At 43.6% G+C, this 24,198-nt stretch overlaps 1 protein-coding gene across 3 annotated transcripts; it reads right to left on the minus strand.

Annotated features, from left to right (window-relative positions):
- Nucleotides 1-11,103: 11,103 nt before the first annotated feature.
- cdc42ep4a (CDC42 effector protein (Rho GTPase binding) 4a) lies at nucleotides 11,104-23,640 on the minus strand. Of its 3 annotated transcripts, none has more exons than XM_076085872.1 (2): nucleotides 23,368-23,640; nucleotides 11,104-14,116 (listed from the first exon to the last, which is right to left on the minus strand). In XM_076085872.1, the coding sequence occupies exon 2, from the start codon at nucleotides 14,008-14,010 to the stop codon at nucleotides 12,955-12,957; it is 1,056 nt and encodes a 351-aa protein (XP_075941987.1). In that variant the 5' UTR covers nucleotides 14,011-14,116; nucleotides 23,368-23,640; the 3' UTR covers nucleotides 11,104-12,954. The 3 variants fall into 3 exon arrangements, 2 of the variants coding, with proteins under 2 accessions (XP_075941987.1, XP_075941988.1); XM_076085873.1 differs by lacking the exon at nucleotides 23,368-23,640 and adding an exon at nucleotides 17,264-20,557; XR_012952875.1 differs by lacking the exon at nucleotides 11,104-14,116 and adding an exon at nucleotides 21,307-22,557.
- Between the last annotated feature and the right edge of the window lie 558 nt (nucleotides 23,641-24,198).

Genomic DNA, 24,198 nt, shown 5'->3' on the forward strand with positions numbered 1-24,198 from the left:
GAACAGCTTGATCTACAGACTGCAGCCTATACTACTCCAGCAGGATTTAAGACATCGCAGATCCCACCCACTCTTATCCCAGCCTAACCTCACTCTTTAGCCAGAGCGATGAGAGACGTTGGGATGTATTGTTATGCTTTATGCATTCCAGATGAGACCTTAGCCTGTTCCCCCACCCAAATGGGTGTTTCACAACATGTGTTCTGCTATGGTTCCTTCATTTAATGAATTTCACCCTTTCATGACAAAAGAAAAGTTGGGTGTGGTCAGAAACAACAAGCAGTGTTACAAACAGAAAGAAATCTATACATTTTCAACATTTCACTTTTTAAAGCACTTTCTCTTAGTTTTTTTTCCTTTGACACAAAACGTTTGAAAATAAATGACTATAAATAAAGCACTGGCCATCATCCAAGACCAAAATTTAGAATGTGCATGCGGAAAAATTACATTAAATCCCATTGTTGGCCATATGGTGTAAGCAAGTGGGGAACTCATAGAAGAAGATATAGCATGGCAGCTTGGATTGAGCTCTCCACTTTTTCAGCTGTGAGTTGTGGGGGGATGGGATGGAAAGACTTAATTGAAAACAGGGGTTGTTTTTATATTTTTCCATAATAAAGTTACCCTTCAAAACAATTACCTGGGCTCTCATTACAGCTGGCCTACAGTACAGCTTCATCCTTGTTAAAAACTGGACTACTGCAAGAACTAATCCCACTCTTTTGGCCTTAAAAGTGAATGTATATCATAAATACTACACTTACAAACACGTGTTAACTACACACAAAAGCAAGCACAAGTTCGAGATGCATGCTCCTGGAAAACAGTGTCGCCACAAACTAAATCTCTGTCTGTGTTGCTTTCTCTTACACACAAACACACACACACACACACAAACTACACATACAGTCACAGTGCAGCTGACGACCTAATATGCCACATTGGGGATGTGGGGGTTTTCCGAGGAGAATATTTCATTCTCTGAGGTCATGGTTGGGTTTGTAGATCTCCAGTCAGTAAAAACTACACACATGGCTGTGAGAGGGGGGGGGGGGGGGGGGGGGGGGGTGGGGAGCAGGGCGCTGGCCAATTCCTGAGAGTCACCAGACTGAGCTACACTCCAATTGTTGCTCAATGAATGACTGGAAAATTTACTGAAAACTGGAAAATCTGTGGTGACGGTAGAAGTTTTTCACATAACACCAATGTATTGAAATACCTCTGTGTCTCATAACAGGTGGCTGAATGCCAAGTACTCTTTCAGTTTCATTATTGGATTTTGACTTTCTGTGGTTCATCCATTGTGACTTCTAGCAGTGTGAGATTATCAGTGCTACAGTAAAAATAACGGAAAATGACCAGCGCTTGATTCCAAATGGAACTTGCTGGTGACCAGGAAATTCCAAATTCTATCAGCAGTTCTTTCCATCGAGTAGCCTTTTCTCTTAGCGTGTGTGAGAGTGTGTGAAAGTGTGTGTGCGTGTGTGGTGTCTGCTTGAGTCTCTGTCTAGCTGGCTCTCTTCCTTTAGTGAGAACCGATGGGGCTGCAGACGACAGGCAGCTGGAGCGACCATAACACAGACACACACACACACACACACACACACACACACACAAACTTCAGGCCACCCTGGTCACACCCAAGGCATCCCAAGCACGCAGGGCCAGGCAGTCACACAGTGGTCTCTAAACATGCCTACGGCTCTGTGGGTGAGTCACTCTCTCTTTGCACGTCTGTGTGTGCATGGGCACATACGCGAAAGAGGGGCTCAGTGTTCAAAATGGCAGCACTGTGTGGCGTTCCAGATGTAGGGCTGGAATATATCATATGTTGCTGACGAAGGGCTCGGTCAACAATAAGATTAGAATGAATATATAGAGCTGTGACAGTGGGCCGAGTGTCTCTTCTCTCTCCTCCCATCCCAGGGGCCAACAGCCCGGTGACCTCACCCTGCCTCCACCCCACACAATCCCCTTCCAACACTTCCTGACTTGCACAGAGCAGCAGCACAGCTGGAGCATGCAGCAGGAGAATAGAGAAAGGGGGAAAAAAATGATGTGGATGATTACTTAACCATTCCCTCTCTTTTTGTTCCATCCTGTGCTCTGATTCACATTTTGTCCGACCTCGCTGTTGCTCACCAAGTCAGTGAAACACCCACTATAAGCACTCTTGCATTCTTGAACACACACACACACACACACACACATACGCACTCCCATAAAGGATGAGTTTTTTTTTGCTGTCAACATGACATTTTTCTGGAGATTGTGGTGTGAATGAGGCAGTGCTTCGCTTAAAATGAATCTGGTACAACTTTCAGTGCCTCTTAGAGGATCCCAGCGAGCTGTCAATCAAAGCAAACAGCTACAGATGGAAAGGATGGAGAGGGCTTTAACCAGGCTTTACCATGCTAGATACACCGCCAAAAGGGAATTGTCTGATACAGGAAAGCCAGAAGATGGCTTCATGCTCAGCAGCGTCTTCCGAGCTCAGAGTCAGACACGCCTTGACATCACATGCGAAGCGTCACATCGAGTGTTTATGTTTAAAATAAACACCGCAGATGGATTATAATTTCAAGCCTACATCCACCCGAAGTGAAAAATGTCTCATGGTAGATGTGAGAACGTTAAGGTTGTTTAAGGTATCAAATAATTGTGCGTCGCTGTTTTTGACATTGGTTTTAAGCCAGCATTTGAGTGAACGTTTACACTTATAGCACACATGCCTCCAGGACGGTGACTGTATTAGTGTTTACCACTGCTGTACAGTCTTCTTCTCTGACTTCTGTTATTCAACATAAAGCAGAGAAATGTTCTAGGCTGAACTAAATATGTGCTAATGTAAATATGCAGCACATTTTTGGAGCACTGTACACTCTGTATGCTGAATCTCCTTCTAAAGATCACTCTCATTTGTCATTTTGCACATCATCTTCTTCTGCAGTCAGCATGCTCAACTGTTTATGAACTCATAAAATCAAGTGCTTAATTGTTCTATTGAAGCAAAAAATGTAAATTCAGCCTAAATCAATCTTTGAATATTCACATAAAGTAAAATAAACACAATTCAACCCAACCCCAAAGACTAACAAACACACACGATACATCTGTTTATGGTCTGCTGGCTCTCATCGGTGAATTCGGAGCAGGAGGAGGAGGAGGAGGAGAGTCAGAGCCTGGCCGGCAGGATGACGAAGACAGCCAGCATCGGCCGGACTTTTCCCCCTCTCCTCTCCAGCTCAGCCCTGAGGGAACCAAGGCCAGAGGGAGGGGAGCATAAACTGGATGACGGAGTTGTTGAATCAAGGACCAACACCCAGTACAGTATGTTTTAAAGTCATCTCCCCACATGGAGCTCTGGGATTCTTCACCCTAGTGTCGTTCTCTGACTCCAGACACACCCTGATTTATGATGCGATTGAGATCATTTGATAGAGGTGAATGAGCCTTTAAGCGGCTGCAGTGTTTCCATTCGTTGACGTTGCATGAAAACAGGAAGGTGATCGAGTGTAATGGAAAGTCTGTCTGATTGGCTCTGCTAGAGCCGATATTAACGGGTACACTATGAAATGAGGTTCAGTCCCTGTGAACAGCAGTGAGAAGTGAATGAGGAGCACTTTAAATACTCCTTAAGCTTCCTTTTGACGCTTATAAGTGCAAAAACTTTAAACTTCTAAACTAATATCTGCTCACATATACTTTCATTTAAAGTACTTTTGAGGAAGTTTGGACAAAACACAGTAATGTTAAGACTTTTACTTTGTATATGCAAGGCTAATATATACTGTATGTATATAAAAACGTAAGATTGCTGAAGAAAAGATGCACTGAATGAATGAAAGGCGTTATATCCAGATTATCGTCACTGTCATCACACTGTGAGACTGTACTCAGTTCCTTCTGCCCCTGCAGTGAATGTGTGGCACTGGCATTACTCATTATGTCGAGAGAGTGGGGATATTAATTAAGTTGAAGAAGGACTGGAAGGTCAAAGTTTAAAGCTGGCCTATGGGATGTGACCCTTTGTGATCTCTCCCTTCCTGGTCAGCTTAGAGTAGTTTGCTCCACAGTGGGCATGCAGTGTCTCCTAAACAAGGAGGGCTTTGTGTGGACATACAGCCTCTGTTGGGATGGCGCCAAGTCTATGTTGGCAAGGATGTACTCTTGCTGTGTGATCAACATCTTAAGCCTCTTTTTTATCCATCCTGGGTGCACTGATAAATTGACTGCTTCCACCAATGAGCGACATTCAGAGATGAACAGAAAGCAAATTGTCTCTTTTTACGTGGAACTCTTTTAACTCTAAATTGAAGACTTTTGATATTTGAACTTTAAATGATCAATAATTGCTTAAAGCATTGTGTAAGGACGTTTACATTTCCCAGCAGCCTAAAGGTGAGGGTGTGCGGAGGGGTGTAGTATGTGTGGGGCTATATAAGTGCTCTCCTTCCTTAACTGTCAAGCCAGCCATGGACAGACCTTGGAAGGGAAGTGGCGTCTGGCCCGACTTGAGGGGGTGTAGAGCAGCAGAGCCCCCCAGCCCCATTCTATGTGGTCATGGCTGAATGCAGGCCAGGCCAGACCTCCTGGGGACGCACAAGGCTGCAGGAACCTTCTCAGCGGAGTGAGACATGGTCAGCAGAGCGGCACACAGACAGAAGGAAAGAATGCAAAATGAAGGGAGGAATCATTGTTTCTGCATTTGTGGCAAAAAAAAACGAGTCCTCCGTGTTCACATTGTAGTTTAACAAGTTCAACATCAGTGCAGAGAATCATGGCAGAAGTTGACTTCTTAATCAGTTCATTTTGAAATCACTACTTTGAAAGAAAAACCGAGATGTATTATTCCGGCTGTTTGTTTGTTCATAAATAGCAAAAAGATCTAGTTTGGATCCATGGTTTCAGTCTGGTGAGCTGAAGGCGGATTTAGCACTTGTGATTCTGCGGAATGGAAAAACATATTTCAACACTGGAGATTTAACCCAAAGAATACATGACACAATCTCCAGATTCATAAAAGAAACTGCCGGTTGCTCAACAACAGGGGGGAGAACGAGAAAGACAGGAGCTGTGTTTTCCTTGGAACAACTTTTCCATCTGATTAAGCCATACCCACAGTCTGACATGCAGGCAACAATCCCTGAGCGGTTGAAGACTGCACTGATTTTAAGAGGATGGGCAAATTTTTCACAGTCTTCGGGCATCTGAAGCTCTTTAAGGCAAGGACACCGGAGAGGCTGTGCGTCCTCCCCGCTCCTCCTCCCACCAAGTGTGTGTGTGTGTGTGTGTGTGTGTGTGTGTGTGCGTGTGGTCTCCTGCTGCCGGCACTGCAGTTCCACGGTTTTAGAGATCAAGAGGTCAACACTGGGTACTGGAATGTTTATGTTCGCTGCTCCTGCTCCTGCTAACACCAATAACCGTGGTGCTGCGTCTTGCACAGATAGGAATACCTCAGCCTTACTTTGAGGACACAAAGCTGAAAACATTTGTTGGGTTTGACTGTCTTACAATTTGTTTTGTTACTTGGCAGACTGAAGTAAAGGCTGATGTAGAGCGTTTGAAAAGGCAGGATAAATTACTCTGGCAATAAGTGTTGATATTTAATCAATAACAAGACTGCCAAGGAGAGACATCTTTATTGTGTTACTAATACATCTACATGTTGGACATCAGCGATAATAACTTTGTGAAATACTGTCAACAACAGACAACTTTATCCTCCTCCTCTTAGAATGAAGAAAGGGTTTATTTTGAATAAAAACATCAATGTATGCACCAACACGTCAACGTTAAGACAGATCTTTACTCTCTGGACGATACATTTTCTTGCTTGCCGAATGTTACTTGGCGCAGTTCAGATTCTATACATCTTCTTGTGGGCGGGCCTTCTCACTGGAGTTACAGTGAGCCCTCCCAGATACTGTGCATACATTTGGTCAAAGATATGTGCATCAAAGCATGGGAAAGGATGTATGGACGCCATCCAGTTTTTCATTCTCGCTTCCAACCACATGGCAGTGCAAGCAAAACAACTACAGACACACCCACACACACACCAATACACCACACCCACACACTCCCCCCCCCCCCCCCCCCCCCCCCCCCCTCAGTGCAGAACTACACAGCAGAAACGGGTGTTTGTTTATGACCCATTAAAAAAAAAAAAGGAGGAAAGCAAAATACTGCAAACATAAAAGAAAAATGCTGGAGCTGCTTGGGGAGTGGTGTGGATTTTTTTTGGGGGGGGAGCTCACACTCTAATGCGTGTGAGTGTATGTGTGGGAGGGAAAAGAGAGCAGGGCCAGGCAAAGGGCGGTATATGAACAGTTTTGTATTCTGTTTCTTTTCTCCCCCATCCCCCACTTTTTACTTCCCCTCTCTCCCTCCTTCATCAGCCCCCCCCCCCCCCCCAGTCCCCTCCACCAGCAGGTTGCTTAATACTTTCCAGATTTCAGCATGCCGTCGGCCTGCTGGAAGAGCAGCAAGTCTGCTGATGGAATTTGGCGGAAAAGGTTGTGGGTCCAGGCAGGGGCTTCTGACATAATAAACCTAAAGGCAATGAGCGCCTCCCATTGGTGGCTTGAGTGAAACAAATATGATTTTCAAAGTGAGTTTGAAACCAAAGGGAAATGACATTTGACAGCAGATGAGAAACTGCATCCAGGATGTTTGAGCGGGAGAAACAGCTGCAAGGCAGACTCGATTTACAATGAGTTTCTATGGGGGAGGGAGGTGAGCTGAGCCTCCTGAACAAATCTGCCGTCTCTGGTATCAGGTTCAAATGTGCGGGAAAATCCTGCCTATTCCTGCAAATCATCCAAATAATCTCATCTGACAGTCTCGGTGGTGGGTTATTTTGCAACTATGTTTGTGTGGGTCTACATAAAATGTGGGCGTAGCACTGACCAATTCAAAAAATAGAACAAAACTCAAGGATCAACCTGATGATTTGGGGGTGCAATATGCTACAAAGATATAAAGGAGATTCATTTACTACCTTAAAGTCAAAACAGCCATTTCACAGACACACCCATCACCAGATGGGAGCCTCATAGAACCACTAGATGGCAGTAGATAACAAGATGTAGGGCAGTGAGTGATTTGTTGCTTGGTGCTGGACCTTCAGCACAAGATAAATAATTCAGTTGAAAGCGGTGATAAAAAAAACAAGACTTTTCGAAACTAATTGAGAAGTGGTGACAAGTAAAGATTTAGTTTTTCCTTCTCGGAGAAACAAGCAAAAAAAAAAAAGAAAAGACTAACAATCTCTAAAGAGAATAATGACTTTATACAGACAGAGGAAAGTAGGATCAATAGCCCCACTGGTTTGTATTGACCACACCAATCAATATAAATGGCCTGTTTTTACCACAAGTGTAAGAATAATGACTTGTTCTAGCCCTCTGGCAGATTGGAAGCTGGTATAATGTGACTGTGAAAAACTGAAAGTGGAAGGAGATTAAAGATCCCCCGAAGTGGAGATGAAAGATTGAATTGGAAAAAAAAGACACCAAGGAAAAATGGATCAGAGTTTTTTCAGCATGCAGTTTTAATACGGAGCGGTGATGCAGGGTGGGACCTTGAACTGTCTGCAACGGCAGTGTTAACAAAGCAGTGTGCACTGAACTTTGACCGAGCCGTGAGAGGTTCAGTGACATATGTGAAAAAGCCAAAGTGTGATCAGTAAAGTCAAAAGTGAAAGAACAGTTGTGAGTCTGTGATGATGAGTGGGATCCTGGTCTTACATGACTGCCAGTCTCATCTGTTCTCCAATCAGCAGGGCCAGAAGAATGACCTCTTTATAAATACAGCTCTCCATAGGTTCCTTCCTCCATCCAGGGGCGGGATTTTGATTATAGGCACAAATCTTCAAAAGGGCTTTAGTTTTCCAGACACCCCTACAAAACAAGAACAAAACATGCCCATGTTTCTTTTCTTAATTTTGAAGATGATGGTCATAACAAAAACATTCTATACAGCAAAGTGCAGCAAAAAGTGATAAAAGGAATCAACATCAAAATATATATTTATTATAAAAGTAGAGCCTAAATACTTGTAAATGAAAAGTTTACGTATTTTTGGTCTCCTTACTGCAAATATACTACAAAATACTGCAAATTGCTAATTCACTCACGTCTTCACTTTCTAACGTAACACGTTTGAAAAGGTTCAGGTCCCGTTCAAATCCCGCTATATGGGACAACTTCGCCCCCTGCTGTTGTAAAATGCGTACCTGCACGTGTGTTCACCTGCATTGAGAACATAGAGAAGTAACAGCAAAGACTTATGGGTAATCCTCAAGGCAACGGCGTATTTGGCACAAGGTAATGTACCTGCGACTGTGCGCGAGCAAAATAATAACTCATTTGAAAAGCACAATTTTTATTTGGTTGGATGGTTTTGGTTTGGTTGGGTTAACCATTCGTTTTTTACCTGTTTATTTATGTATTTAGCCTGAAGTGCTGGATCCTGTATCATCTATCCATACATCCTGCCCGATTGGTAGGCTACTGCGCAAGTGCAAAGGTGTACGACACACCTGTGGTTAAACGCATTTCCCCCCTGATAATGCTACAACGTTAACAACAAATCTGTGTTGAAAGTGGCCACTGAGATTGAGTATTTGGTGGAAGTAAATTATAATGTTAAGATGTGTTTAAATCTAGTCGTAGTTTTTGTGCACAAACTGAATAAATAGAGTTGTTTGAATGAGATGTTTCACAGCAATATAAAATAGATATTATCAGAAAAAAATGGTATCTGAAGCTGTGATGTTGGAGCGGGTTACAGATGTTACAGCAAACCGCCTTATACATAAAGGCTCAGGTGTGATTGGCCTGACAGAACGTTTTGGTTACGCTTGAATGGATGGCAGCTGTTCTCAATTAGAAAGCATTTGTTTATGGTCTTTAACTAAAGATCATTTTAGTAATTACAGAATTGTATTTTCCACCCATAAAGTCAGCTGCTTTTGAAACCTTCCCGGCGGACGCCTTAGTGAAACGATTCAATCAGACCCATGTTCTATGAGATTGTGCGCCATTTAACTAAGTTGCATAATAGTTATTATAAAATTACAAATAACAACACCAAAAAAAGCAAGAGTCCTGTGTGAAAAATCTGAATACATATATTTTTGCTATAATTTATGCTATTTAAGGCACAGTTTCTGTTCGATTTGTTTCATTTACGTACATTGTATTTACATGCATCTAAACTATACAATCACCGTGTCAATATACTGTACAGAGTACAGCTTTTCAAAATGGTAAACATACTGTAATCCTCAAAACAACAGAGGGTTTGCCTCTAGACCACATGTGCCGTTTGTCCACAAGAGATGACCATTCAACACCATCTCTCATCTCCCAGTTGACCATCCTCCATTCCTTTCCTCACCTCCTCTCCTGGCGTCTTAGTCTTGACCACGGGAGATGTGAGCGGAGGAGGAGGTGATGATGATAATAATAATAATAATAAAGGTTATTTATATAAAAATCTATCAAAACAAGCAACAATTACAAAGTGCTTTACAAGGCAGACACATAAAGGATAAACTACAATACCTAAATTCTTTTAGTTTATGAACCAGTAAGGCCCCTCTGATCCTCTGATCCTCTGGTTCTTATCTTTTAACTGTTCCTCAAAGCAGAACAAAAACATTTGGTGACTCTGCTTTAGCCATTAGGCTCAAAGCCATTGAAACAACCTTCCAGAGGATCTGAGAACAGCTGAACAGCAAACTAAAAACCCATCTATTCAGTCTGGCTTTCATATAGTTTAGTTTAACCAGGGAAATTACAGAGTACGTGTTGAAACCAACACTTTGACTACCTGGATGTGCATGTTTTATTTTTTTATTTGCATTTTGTTTTATTATTTATTATCTTTATTAAATTACAGGATTGACAGACATTGAAGGTTTCAATTGAATCATTGTGAGTCATTTTGTGAGTCATTTTTGTCTCCTTGTCATTGTCACACAAGGCACATTGTGATTACATAATCAGATTATTAATGTCTACCTGTCTAACATATCTACCTGTGTTTGTGTTATACAATCTACCTTGTCCTTCCTGAAAGTGGTGAATTAAAGTTCTGGCATTGGCGCATGAGAGACTTTATCTGTTTGGTAAATGTTGGTGTAAACCACATATCTCTGTATTTTGTCCAGACTGCTGGATGAGCAGAAGGACTTGAAGGAGACAAAGAAGTAGAGCGAATTGAACAAACATTTGGTATCAAATCAACTAGTAGGATAAGTTGTTGGAGTTGAATTAGTTTTAGTTGTAATTGTTGTAGTTGTGGTAAAAGTATCAATTATAGCAGAAGTAGTTGCTGTACTAACCTAGCAATAATAGTTGTATTAAAAAATGTCATACTATTGTATCGTGTATTTTTTTTTACATACATTACTTTTTTCGACATACTATTATGACTATTTAAAAAATATTTTGACATTTTATATTATTACTTTCTTCGACATGCTATACTGTTACTTTTCCCCCAACATGCTATAATATATTTTACATGCTTTTTTTCAACATTCTATATACTATGACTTTTTCATGCCTTTCTTTGACACTCTACTTGGTTTATTTTTTACATATGACTTTTCATGAGTTAAAGGTGATTAAATTAGCAAACTTAATATGGATTGTATCTGAAGACATTACGCAATTTTCGCTGTTGAAAAAAAAAAAATGTCTTTTGTCCAACGTCTTCTGTAGTTTGGACATTATTAATGCAAAGGTTCTGTTGAGCTGCTGCTTAGCTGTTTGAACGACAGCATGAAAATAGAGGGGAGGGAGTTTGAAGGGTATTTAAATACATATTGACTCTTCTCTCACACACACACTTACTCATGAGTCATCACAGCATTCTCAGCTTGGATAGCTAATACTTAAAGAGACACATTCAACTAGGCCTCAATTGCTTCCTTCCTTCCTCTTCTGGGAGAGCCAAAGCAAAGTGACAGGAAGCAGCGATGGCAGTCTAAGAATTCCTTTGTTAATGCTGCTGATTGAGTAGCACTTATGCTACAGTCTCTTCTGATGCTCTGAGACCAAGCTGCATTAAATACGAAGACGTAAAGATGTTCAGGATTTCTTTTATTGAAAAATATAGGTTATTTTGGATAATACAGAACAAAGTAACAGTAAAGAAGTAAGGCATAATACACAACATTATACAGAAAGGGCAACAATGATAACTTCCCAGTCGCACACACCTTTAACCATAGAAATTACCCGAATACATTATGTAGTGTTTGAGTGATTGGAAATATAAATATCCAGTTATGCACATTTATTTTTTAATTTTGTTTTTAGAACACATCTTTATTTTTTTTTAACCTACAAGTTGAAACTCCGCCTTAAACTTAACTTCAGAAGTGATAACCATACAGAGAAGGAACAGATTTGACAGGCTCTCCCAAATTTGAGCGTCACAAGTAGAATTATTTTTTGCTAGAAATTTCAGTTAAGGCAGTGAAATCAATCAGCGCAACCGAGCCCCAATACTTGCTTTTAATGATGCAAAAGATAGTCGAGCTGCAATGACGATGCAACTTGCAGAAAAATAGCAACCTTTTTTTTTAAATTCTCTTGCCATGTCTTTCCTTTTCATCTACTCTATAAACAGACTCAATACAAACATAGCAAAGATTTTTTTTTTTTTTTTTCAAAGATAAAAATGAAACACAACAGGTATTAACCACCAAATACTAGTAGTGTCTGGCTTAATTGTGCCTGCTGCTTTTGCACAATAAATAACCTAAAGCCCTCCTCACAAAGTAGTGGAAACTTGTCTATACATAAAGGCAGCCCATTGGACCAATGAGGATCCACATCTTTTAAACAGGTCAGTTGCACCAGCTGCTCGGATGTACGCAAACAAGGAAGGAAGTGGTTATCAAACGTTTCAGTTTCAACTGTAAATGACATTAGTATGTGGAAGATAGCCAATCCATGTCAGTTATCAGAAATCTGTAACATCATCATCATCATTATTATGGCTTCAGGGTGGGGAAAAAAAGAATCTGTTCATTGGGAAAAGAGAAACACAGTGTACAACCTCTCCCCCAGTGGGCCACTCTTCACTCCTCTGGCTTCCTGTAGTAACACCAGGCTTTTTTTTAAGTTAATGCAGGCCAATGCTTCTCCATCAGCTTTACAGCCCTGGCTTTCTCTAATATACACGGAGGGTAAGCCTGTGTAGCGCTCACAGTGAATGAAAAACAGAAGAGAATTTTGGTTTTGGGCTTTGTGGTCCAGCTTTACAGCAGGGAAAGGCCGCCTGTGAGCAGTTGTCACAAGGACACAGAGTTACATAAGGGAGAAAACTGACAGATCTTTGGCACTGTACTAGATCATCTTCAGATGAAAGGGGCTCAAGTCAGGGCTTCACACTCCAGTGACAAACACAGCCCCCTTTATTGTTACAAGATACCCACCAGTAATCCTGTGGCGATAGAGGCCTTCTGTTCAGCTCAGGCCTCATGTCCCACGGCCAGCGAGACAAAGCACAACAAGAAGGGAGGCGGACCAAATTTGAAAAGCCATGTGACACGTCAAGTGAGAGAAAAGAGCGACAAAGCGTGAATTGAGCTTTAATTGTGGAAAGTGTTTTTCCTAAAAGTTTCTTTCTAACGAGAGGCTGCTCTTCCATGTCAGTTCCCTCAGTGTTGAAAAGGGAGAGCCGGGTTGACAGACAGTGGAGGGTAAGGCTCTCAGACAGATGGAGAGAGGAGCAGCGACTCTTTCCTTGCAGACCTACAAAGTCAGCGTCCTCCGTCTTCTTCACAGTCCCATTCCCACAGAACCCGACAACAGTGTCTTATTTCTGTTCAGTTGCAAATCCACACTGTTAAAGCACTTGCTAGTTTCACATATTCCCCTTCCAGAGCTCTGTCCTTTTTTTATTGGTTTAGAAGACTTCGGAGACTCATACGCGGATCTCATCGTCTTCATCTTCCAAGAAGGAGGAGAAGTTGCTCTCCTCCCCTGGCGGAGCACTGAAAGTGGCGCTGTCTGTATCTCCTGCATAGGTCTGGCTGTTTGGCTTCTCGTCCAGGGCAGCAGAGCCAGAGCTGGACATGGAGCAGCTGTCTAGATGCTGCAAATGTTTTGGCCGAGTCTCGGGAGTGTACTCTGGGGTGTAGGGACTTCCATTCTCAGGCCCCAGATCTACAGAGCTGTCTAGATGCATAGAGGCCTGCTGCTGCAGTTCTGCAGAGTCTTCCTCTTCCTCCTCCTCCTCTGCATCCTCATCTTTGTTTCTCTCGACACTATCCTCGTCCTCGCCGTGGGTGCTGAGAGGTGGTGAGGCACGGCCCTCGCTGCTCTTGCCCTCCTCGTAGCCGAGATCGTCTTCCTCCTTTTCCATCACCCCCAGGATGTCACCCAGCATGGAGGGTCCCAGGTCGACATGGAAAGACATTACCGACTCGGCGTGCTTCATTCCACCGCCGTAGTGGTGGTGGGAGCTCTCTGGGAGCTCCGTTAGCTCACCAAAGCTCTGCTCTTCCAGCTCCAGGTAGTGAGTGGCTGCAGTTGCGCCTCTCCCATCCACCTCCCCGGGCTGCTTTAAAGGACTCGAGGACAAACTCTTGGCCAGAAGACTGTCCCCTCTGTCCTCACCATTGAGGAAGGGAAGTGACATGGCATTCTTCACATAGGTGGGGGACCCACCAGGGGTCACCAGGGTGTTGTCTCTCTGCTGGTCTACTCTGGTCACTGACTGGGAGCGCTTGCTGCTCCTGAAGGTGCGAGACAGGAGGCCGGGCCGTGGAGAGCGGGGGAAGAAATTGGTTTCAGGGGGAGGTTCCCCCGAGCGCGTGCTGAGGAAGGAGGTGTCGCCGAACGCATCACCGCTGCGGCCTACATGCATGGTGTGGCGGAAGTCGCCCAGCGGAGCGCTGATCATCTCCCTGGTCAGGTCCATGCGTGAGCGGCGCTTGCTCTGGGAGGAGCTAGACACTAGCTGTTTCAGGATCGGCATGGCGGCGGTTTGGTTTTGCACAAAGAACTTTCCAAATCTTGAATATAATCCTTCTTAAGGACCTTGGAATGATTCGAGGGGCCTCAATCACAGTCAGCCTGGGAACCTGAGAAATGAAAATTGAATAAAATAAGATGCAAATCTTTAAATCATCTGTCAAAATGTGATGTACAATCAAAAAAAAAAAAAAAAAATCAAATAAGTGTAGACATATCAATTTACTGCACAACACCACATTACACTGTGCAGAATATTCACATTTGGCCTTTTAATTCCATCATGAAAACGAAAACAAAAACAAAGAAATTCTAATGATCCACTAATTACAAGAGTTCTCTATGAGATGCACTGGGGAAAAAACAACACGGGGAACACCACAGGATTCTGCTTTAACTGCGTTATAATTAAGAGCCAAACACCAACCACAGACCAACATGAACTGGAGGACAGCTGAGGGCTGCTGAGGGTTTTCTGCTGTGAAGCTCAACTTTGACTGCACGGCATTCGGTATATGACCAAAAGCTTATCTTCTAGTCACAGACAAAGTCAATTATAGAACAGCAATAATATCGAGTTTGCTATTCAACAGTCACCTAAGAATTTTTTTAGACAAATGTACGTGAAAATATGATCAGAGAAAGAAACAAGTCCCGGGCCATCTCCTTCTTAGACACCGTGTTTAAGCCCCTAGAGGTTTGTGACTGACAGTTGAGAGAAATGTGTTTCTGCATTATTGAAACATGGAGCCCAAACAGCGGAAGCCTCACCACAGGCTGACAGCTAGTCTGCTTCCGCAGGTGCCGCACTGGGGGACGGGAGCAGGGTGTCTCATTAGTGATACATGATGCCAGCATATAAAACACACATTAAAACGAACACCGTCACGGTGGTCTGCAAAAATGAAACGCAAGCAGTTTCTGCAGACAGACGTCAGGTAACGCATGCACCTCTGACTTGTGGTCACATGTAAGCAGGCCTGCAGAAAGCACTAAGCTTGCCGTCTGCATTGTGCACCTCTCTGGTTTGCACTTAGTGCCTCTTTGTTTGTTTGCCCATGCTAACGCGGGAAGATCATTTAAAAAGTCAGCGGCATAACCTTGATTTTGGATTTCTTACCGGCATGGCTTCAAAATAAATTGAAGTTGCTTTTGGTGAAAGTGCCGTTAGAATTTAGGCTGTCTAATGCTTCTCATTTTATTTTTTTTAGCACATTGACCTCGTTCTTCTGTCTCCGCCCCCCCCTCCAGCTGAGCCTCTTCTCTTCTTCCTGTTAATGCCCTCACCTGCTTTTGTTTCCATAGAAACACCCTCCTGCAAGCAAGCAAAAAGCATTTCCTGTCAGGGGGCTGTTGAAGGCTTCAGGCTCACACAAAGCATCCAGCACATGGCCTCCTTCTGTGTCAACCTAGAGCTGATACAATACGCCCTTTTAACGTAACGTCGGCTATGTTCTCAATCATTCACTCCGTCCGTGTGGTGTATATTTTAATGGCAAAAAATGGGGATGTATAAAAATATACAAGCGTTCCGGTGCTGCAGGCGAGGAAATGGAGGCATCTATATCGAGAGGAACACGAATGCAGAATTTTTTGACTTGAGGCTTGAACACGATGTGAAAACTTTCCACGAACTTTTGTGCCAAAACACACAAACAAGGACTGTCTTTTTTTTTTTTCTCTCTCACAGAAACATGTTTATTATTGAAGCTGCATGTTTTGATTTGTTTTTTGGGGAAATAATGAGGGAAATAATTCACACCCAGCCAGTTGCTTCTGGGTGGCATAATCAGGCGAAGAAAAACAACCAGCGGATGAAGGGGAGACGGTGAAAGCCCGCCTCCCACTCCTACATCTCACCCCCCTTAGGCCGGGATAAAGCTGAGCAGCTCAACAGTGCCCATGTTCCTGCAATGGGCACTGCTGAGACGACCACCAGGCAGATTGTTCATCGGCTTGAATCTAAACCCGATCCAGCACAGGCCTTTAGCACTTAAACCTGACTCACAGCCCCGCTATATTTACAGCTCTGTGTATGTTTGAGTAAGTGTGCATGTGTGTGTGTACACGTGAATTTAAAGAAAATGGAAAAGGGCCTGAGAAGGCAGCAGTTAGCGTGAGAACTACAGGGTCACAGCAGGGGGGGGGGGTTGACTTTATAAACAGACTTTCACAACACTCGGGGTCTGGCTGCAGCAGAGAGCCAATGGGAAACACAGAATGTGGGACAGAAACCGACAAGACGAGCAAACGAGGCGCATCTGTATCTTTTCATTTTGACAGCGAAATCGGAAACCTTCTACACACACACACACACACACACACACACACACACACACACACACCGGCCTTCAGCCCGTTGAATGACATTTGGTTTTGAAGATGACCGACCAGCCTCGGTGTGGATGTGGTATTTCTCAACTGCCGAGTAAAAACGCAGCAGTGAATGCATACACAGATCAAAAAAAAATGTGATAAACTTGAGCACACTGGGAACGTTTCCATTGCTGCTTCACATCTGTTTGGGCAAATGATATTCCAACCCATTTCCCCCCAAATGGATTTATGTCATGGGAAATGTAATGTTCGCTCTGTTTATAGATCACATAACTCAATTATCAATATAAATACCTAGCCTGGGTCTATGGGGGGGGTTCGAAAGCTGCTTAAATATCGTACGGTTAGAGCCACTACTTTGTGGGAAGAAAATACACACCCACTGCTTCTGAGGGAAGAGCACAGAAATAACTTAGGAATGTGTTCTTTTAACTGAAAAGGGGGGATAAAAGAGAGGAGTCTGGAACCTGAGTATATTCACCCAGGAGAACTCTGGATCTTAACGGAAATGCTATACAGCCATTTCTAAGCACTGAAAAGAGACGCTACATCACAGGAAGTGAAGAAAGAGCTTATGCTATGACTCAAACAAAACAAAACAAAAAAAAAAAAATCACCCACATCATCAACATGCAGTAATTGAGGTTGTACAGCTCAGCCAACACGAAGAAAAAAAAAAAAAAACAGAAATCTGAATTTATATGTGCGACACAAGACCTAACCTGAAAAATGTGTGTCAGCTGCGAGTGTTCCCTTCTCGTCAGTTCTCTCACACTAGGCCAGTCCACACTTGATACACAAGAGATCACTCACAGACACACATTCAAACGTGACTAATGGACCATTTCCCTAATTAGGTATTCTTGTATGATGTCTTGTCTGATCTTATTTGTGCATTATCAGTCCAGTGTGTACGTTACCGTCTGGGAGAGCGTGGCTGCTGCAGTAGTGGAGGCTTTTCTGTCTCGCGCATTTGAAGTCATTGACCTGGACGGACAACCACATGACCTCGGGGTGAGATGACATTGGGGGTTGGGAGGCCACATGCAACCAAACGTGTGTGAAAAAAGTTGCTGGTTTTCTCAAAACGCTGTAGAATCACTGACGATAACACCATTTGCACACATTTGTTGGTGAAAAAAAAACTCATTCATGGCCAGATGTTTAAAAGGGCAACACGAGCAAGAGGTGTTAGGAATAGGAATAGGGCTAGCACACACACACACACACACACACACGTTCCAGTAATTAAGCAGACAAATGGCCTCTCGAAGATAGGTATCTGCCATGCAACTCAGTTAGTGCGGCTGAACGTCTCATTTAGGAAGGAGCAGCCCAAGGACAAACGGTGGAGATCACATTATCTCTCAATCATACAGACAGGGAACAACAGATACAAGCTGATGCTGCCCTCTGAGCAACGGGTGAAAACACACTGCTCCAATGAAACATTGCAAATAAAGCCCGCCTACTTACAGAAGAGCCAGATTCAGCAGTAAATGGTCCATTTTATTGCACTCCGGCTAAGCGGCATGCCGTTTGCTTGTGGTGTTTTGATTCAGATCGAGTTGTTGACCTACGGGGTATCTCGAGTGCCCTCCTGCCATACCGCCCCATTTCCCATGCCACTCACCACACTGCACTTCCAATACCGCAAGAAAGCCAAGGGCTCATTTGGATGGACTTGTAAACCCTCTGTGGTGTAAAGAGCAAGGCACATCCAAAAATCTGTTGGTGTGAAATGCAAAAAAAAAAAAAAGGATGGGGATGCCGTAACAGACCATGTTCACACCCACGTTGGCCTGCGTGTTTGCGTTGTGAAGCTGGAACAACTGACAGGCACTTTTTTTGATTGTTGATTAATCCTGGTTTGTCACACAAAAATGTCAAACGCGAGTTTGTCTGATGTGCAAATTTTTGTGTTGATTGGACAAAACAAGACAGTTGGAGGCGTGTCTCTTGGCTTTGGAATAATGTGTTGGACGTTTTTCGTTAATTGAGAGAAAATCACAGACAGATGGTCAATAATGAATATAATTATAAGTTGCAGCCCTACATTGAAATTTAATTAAATCAGGAAAGCCAAAATGAGAAAACACCTCCAACTAAAAACACCTCGATACTAATACAGTTCCTCCAAAAAAACAACGAGAATAACGCCTCTGAGGACAGGAAGGAGAAGATAAAAAACAGCCTGCCTGTGTGTATTTCTCAAGCACAGACAGCAAAAAAAAAACTCACATATCTGTGTTTTTTGCCATCCCCACTCATACCTGGCAAGCTGGTGTGAGGCGGTCTGTTATGCTAATGTCACACCTCACCCAGCAGGACATTCTGCTCGGTAAGGATCAAAGCACAACAGATTTTTAGAGCTTCCCTGCTAAAAAGAAGGAAAAAAAAAGTGCCTGCAGAGTTTTTGAATTGGCATTCATATCAATGAGTACTAAATCTGTAGCTATCCTTTGATAAGCGAGTGGAATATTTGAGGGATGGAGATTGAGCTGGAAGAACAAACTTACACAAACTCAGCAGTGTTTAAAAATAACATTCAGTTTACCGGTACATGATTATACAACTGCAGACTGTTCATCTTTAGTGTGTAGCTGCATTATCAACAGGGCAACTATAAAAGTCTATATTATACCCTTTTCCCATCAAATATAGCGTGTAGATGTGGCTTTTTAAAAACAGAAAATCACGCTATAATTAAGCGATAGACTGATTTCCCCCGAGTATGTCGTGCCGTAGGACGGGACTTTCTGGTTCCCTGGCGTGTCAAGTTTCACTTCACGGACACGACGCCCGGCACCTGAAGCAGTTAATTACTAAACAGTGAATACTAACGGAGACAATTTTCAGTTTTATTTTGTTTCTGTCGAGATAGAAGGTGTTTGGATGGTCAGCGAGGTAAAATGACTGTGTTGTCTGACTGGAGTTTGGTGGCTTTGAGGAGAGCATATCAATTCAATGTTTTCTATGATGATATATTATAACAACTGTCCAAATCCCTGTTGCTTTTATTCATTAAAATATCCACTTCAACAAGCGTCACATGGCATCACACCGCAAGAGGGGCAAGAATTAACAAGTTCCCGCGGGTGTCATGTTTCCATCACTGCCAACCCGGAGCCAATAAATACCTGTGACTATACTGCAGAGTAATTCGGCCCAGGAATGAAGGCCAATAGTCACCATTCCCACTGAAGGCAAAAGCCAGATGTTCGTGGATGTTTTGAGTTTTTTGTCCAAGCGGAAAAGCAGTTTTAGTCACACGAGCCGGTCAGATGAACTAGAGAGGAGGAGGAAAAGTGATGCACAGGTGATAACCAGAACAGAGCAGAGTATACGTTCAAAAGAACCCCGACAACCAACGACAGGGTTCAAGGCAGAGAATAGGCCTGCAGCGAGTCACCTCGACGTGTACCGGCTGACCTTTGATACACCAGCGGAGATGACTCGTCTCTTTTTACGTTTACAAGCCGACACAGCCTCCAGACAAGACACCCCATCTCCTCCTCCCTATCCTCCGCTTTGGTGAAACCGACAGCTTTCATAAAACAGACACAAACAGCGGACGGCAGACATAGAATGCCGTACTCCACTCCAACGCATTCAAGAATGAAAAGTGTTCTGTTACACGTCATTGTCACAGACCTGCAATGCCTTTCCGTACACAAACAATATCGTCTATTCCAGCTCTGTACCGCCGTCTCTGAATGGAATAAAAGTTACAAACATGCGACTGAATTGGCAGCCAGCATTCCTCAACGTCATCCGTGGACTGGGCATGGCATCCAAACACAAGTGGACCGACATTGGCACCACTCCGGCATTTTGAGTATCTCACCATAATGAGAGAATGAGCAGAAAAGAGGTTGACATTGGCGTTATCAACACAAGAGCACGCCAGAAATAACCACTTAACATCACTTTGAATGTATTTGGTAATGGTACATTCCTGAAGACATTCCCAGCTTTTTTCATTCTCGTCCAGCTGGACCGGCAAGGTCAACGACCAGCTCCAGGTCATTAATAACTGCTCCCGTCTCCACAAAAAGACGTCCGTGACCTCTTTGACTGCGCATGAATCTTACAAATTACCACTGAGCTAAGTGACCGACACAAGTAACCTCAAAACGGCAACTAAAACAAACAGGCACAACTATGATGGAAGAGAATTTTTGTTAGCGGGGTACGTCCACAGGAAGGGCAGGGAGAAAATGAGGCGGTAAACCCTCCCATCTCTCCGGAAATCTACTCAGTCTGCCCTTCCTGAACACTCGTAATACAAACAAAAGGCCTCCATGTCTTCCATCATACTGTATTACTGATGGGCTAACCAAACAAACACAGCTCGTATCTCCATCAAACAATAGTTTTAATAACCTACAGAGCTGTGGGCCCGTGCTGGCACTGCCACGTATCAGTACATGGAGCGCCGCTGGTTCAACAACATTCATTTTAGTGGCTGAACACAACCGGATCTTCACCACAGCAGATAGCTGAGTCACAGCTGATGACAGAGCTCTGGCCTCAGGCCCAAGTGTCCCGGTCGTCACCCAGGGCAGACTGTCGCAGACCGGCCAGGTGTCTCTCTCTCTCTCTCTCTCTCTCTCAAGAGCGGTGAGGCTGCATTTTGAAAAACTCAAGAGGAAACCTGCGCTAGTCAATGGAAAGAATGCAGGGAAATGATTGCTTTAAAGTGTCAGTGCGCCATAATTACGAGGGGTCAGAGCAACAAGACATTGCACAAGCTGAGGGAAGCCAAAGAAGTCATTATTTAACAGTGAAGGGGCTGTTTTTGTCAAAGACTGTATTCTTTAGAAAATACAAGACACTACTCTACTTGTGCATGACAACAGTGTCAATTTGAAGTGGATAATAAGTGTACCGTGCACAGATTCTCTCCCAAAATCGAACATCCAATTTTTGGATTAATACAAACCAAGTACCCAAAAAAGGATTCAGGCAGAATTGTTAATTTATTGTCAACAAATACCAGTCTTCTTGTCAGCCATCAAACATTTTGTACAGTGTCATTGTCTTCTGCTACGCTGATATCAACACCACTCAATATTACGACAAGGAAACCGGATGACAAAAAAAAAAAAAATATCTACATTTCCTCCAGCTCACAGTACGAACACCAGCCTACCAGCACACAGTGCAAGGCATGCTGGATCAGACCAGGAAACAATGCCACCAAACAAAAGACACAGGAACAAACAGCATTCACAGAGTGAAATATGAGATGCCCTTAGAATTTGATGTTGGGACAACAAGGTTATAAAAAAAAAGAAAAAGGGTAGGGGGCAACGTACTAAAGAACTGTTGCTTTATGTTACAAGTCAAGCTAGCAAACCATAAATTGTGTACTGAGAGAATGAACACTTCCAAATACTAGTAAATGTCCCATTGAGACAGTATTTATAACATTTTCAGGCCTGTGGCCGTAAGAGAAGCGACAACAACCCAACATGTTACTTATGCTACACATCCTTCTAAAGTACTGTCACGTCCTCTCTAATAACGCAGCAGTTAACAGCACCATCCAAAGAGGCATTCCAGGAACAAAAAATAACAGTTTATATTGGTATTTCCTGGAATGTGAAGGGGCTGAACAGGACACACACATTGCCCACAAATGAGCACACAAACAGCAGACATGTTCAAACATGGGTGAAGGACCATACACTCGCTATAGCCACAAACAACACTCTAAAGGTGCACTTCAGCGCCACCGCAGAAGGATCTTGAGTTGCTGATCTGAGTACTTTCTGAGCAGGTTGCGTTTCCTGGGCTGTGCGCCAAGCAAACGCCGTCTACGCTGTGTCCAATAACAGAGTGGTTGGCACAGTGTCCAACACCACACGGAGGAAGGATAACTTTCACCTTCAGGCACTTAAACACATGTCCCCTGCAGGCAATTAGGTGCTTTGTAATTTCAGAAACGGAGGAAAGTAGAGGGAGCAGAACCTGTGCAGGCTGGTCGAGTGTGTCGCATGTCTTGAAAAGCATTTCAGAGGCACTTCTGGGGGGGGAGGGAAGTAAACAGGCTCAGCCTGTGGCACATAAATCTTGGCGATGAGGAGGATTGCTTGTTTGCCGTGTCGTCGACCCAAATCCATCACAGCGTCTGGGCAGAACAAGTTGACATCTCACAAAGCCCTCTGCGTGTCGTGGATGAGTCGGGTCAAATGTCACTTTTAAACCTCTGAAAACAAAGAAAGCCAGACAGTTTGCCTCACAAGCAGAGATATCGGATACCATTATCTCCTCAAACAATTGCCGAGGAGTTCTTATCAGTACGGCCTACTGATCCCGAGGCCTTATCACTTTATTGTGCCCGTCAATGAGCTCATCAGATGCCATCGAGACTGAACTGAAACTGGGGCTGAAACTCAGCAGCTCTGCCAAGTAGACAGACGGGCTCAAGGATACAAGGCAACAAACTGGACAAACAGGACAGGCGTGCGCTGTAAGACGGGGCACAAAGTGTGTAATGCATGATCTTTTGGTTTCAACACACTATTGGCCTCATTTTGAAGCTGAACACATGTCCTCATGTGACGCCTGTGAGAGTTCTCGTTTGGTGACGAGTACAAATGAGGAATCATTTTTTGCTACAAAGCACCCCACGCGTATGAAGGTTTTAATTATTGCAGAGTGTAGCTGCAGAAATATCAGCTCAATTCTCGCGACACCACAAATAAAACGTTTCAGCGACTGAAACCGCGGCCCCTTATACAAGTGTCCATTTGACAGCACTCTTGCGTTTATCGGCGCGGTCACTCGCTCACATGAAGACACGGCTGTGATTCTGGGTGGGTCACTGGCAGGAGAACAATAAGTAGCTGACCACAAACGCGTCAGCTGCCTTGTGCGCCCGCGCGCGCTCGACCGAACCGCTAAACGAAGCGGACCTGTTAAATACACACGTGAGCCGTATAAACAAATACAGAAAGGTGCATTTTGTGCGGTGAAGCTTAAGTGCAAGTACAGACATTGAAGCGCACGCACTTACCGAGCATCCCCATTCATAAAGCCGGGTGCTGCTTCACTTTTAGGCCCCCAGCAGGTTGACAATGGGGGCAGCATGCATCAAACCAACGGAGACGTGAAGCGATGAGATCAAACGCTCAGGAAATCCAAACGGCTAGACAGACAGGCTCTCTCTCTTTTTTTTTTTCTTTTTTTTTAACAGAAATGTTACTTATGCTGTCACCGCATCCACAGAAGCGGTGCTGCTGCTCGTGAGTGCAATAACTCAATACAATGCCTCCTGCTGCCTGGGTAGTGCGTTTGAACACGCCCTCTTTACATGGCTGCTTAAAGACACAGGCTGCCAGCATGGGGGCCCTCAGACAGGCTCAGCTTCATTTCCCTCAATTGAATGCGGGGTCTGCGTCATGACCACTAATGACACATTATTAAGTCTCTCCGTAATGTTTCAGGGGGCTAATTAGATAAGAAAAATGAAACCATAAACCCATCTTCTCCACCAGTCAAGAACACATTCTGTATTTAAGGATGTATTTATATTGCAAATATCAGTGTCATACTTTCAACCAAAGTATTGTGTTTTCACTCCTTCACTTTCTCTTAAACTGTGTCACTGAGAGGGGGGAAACGCATCGTCATCCTCTGTGAGAACACCGGACACAAAGGAAGTAAGCGAGTGCCCTACATGACATTTTTGAGGAGTTGCATGCAGTGCAAGTTAAAGACACCTTATACATTTTACATGGCTCTTATGAATGGAATACCCGAGCTAACAAGGCAAATAGGTAAGACCCAGAAAAGTATGCAAACTCTGGGTCAATTAGAATAAGGCAAATCAGTCATATACAGGATT

Source organism: Anarhichas minor, unplaced genomic scaffold (genome assembly GCF_050575085.1).
Source record: "Anarhichas minor isolate MPS153535 unplaced genomic scaffold, ASM5057508v1 ptg000007l, whole genome shotgun sequence".
NCBI classification, from domain to species: Eukaryota; Metazoa; Chordata; class Actinopteri; order Perciformes; family Anarhichadidae; genus Anarhichas; species Anarhichas minor.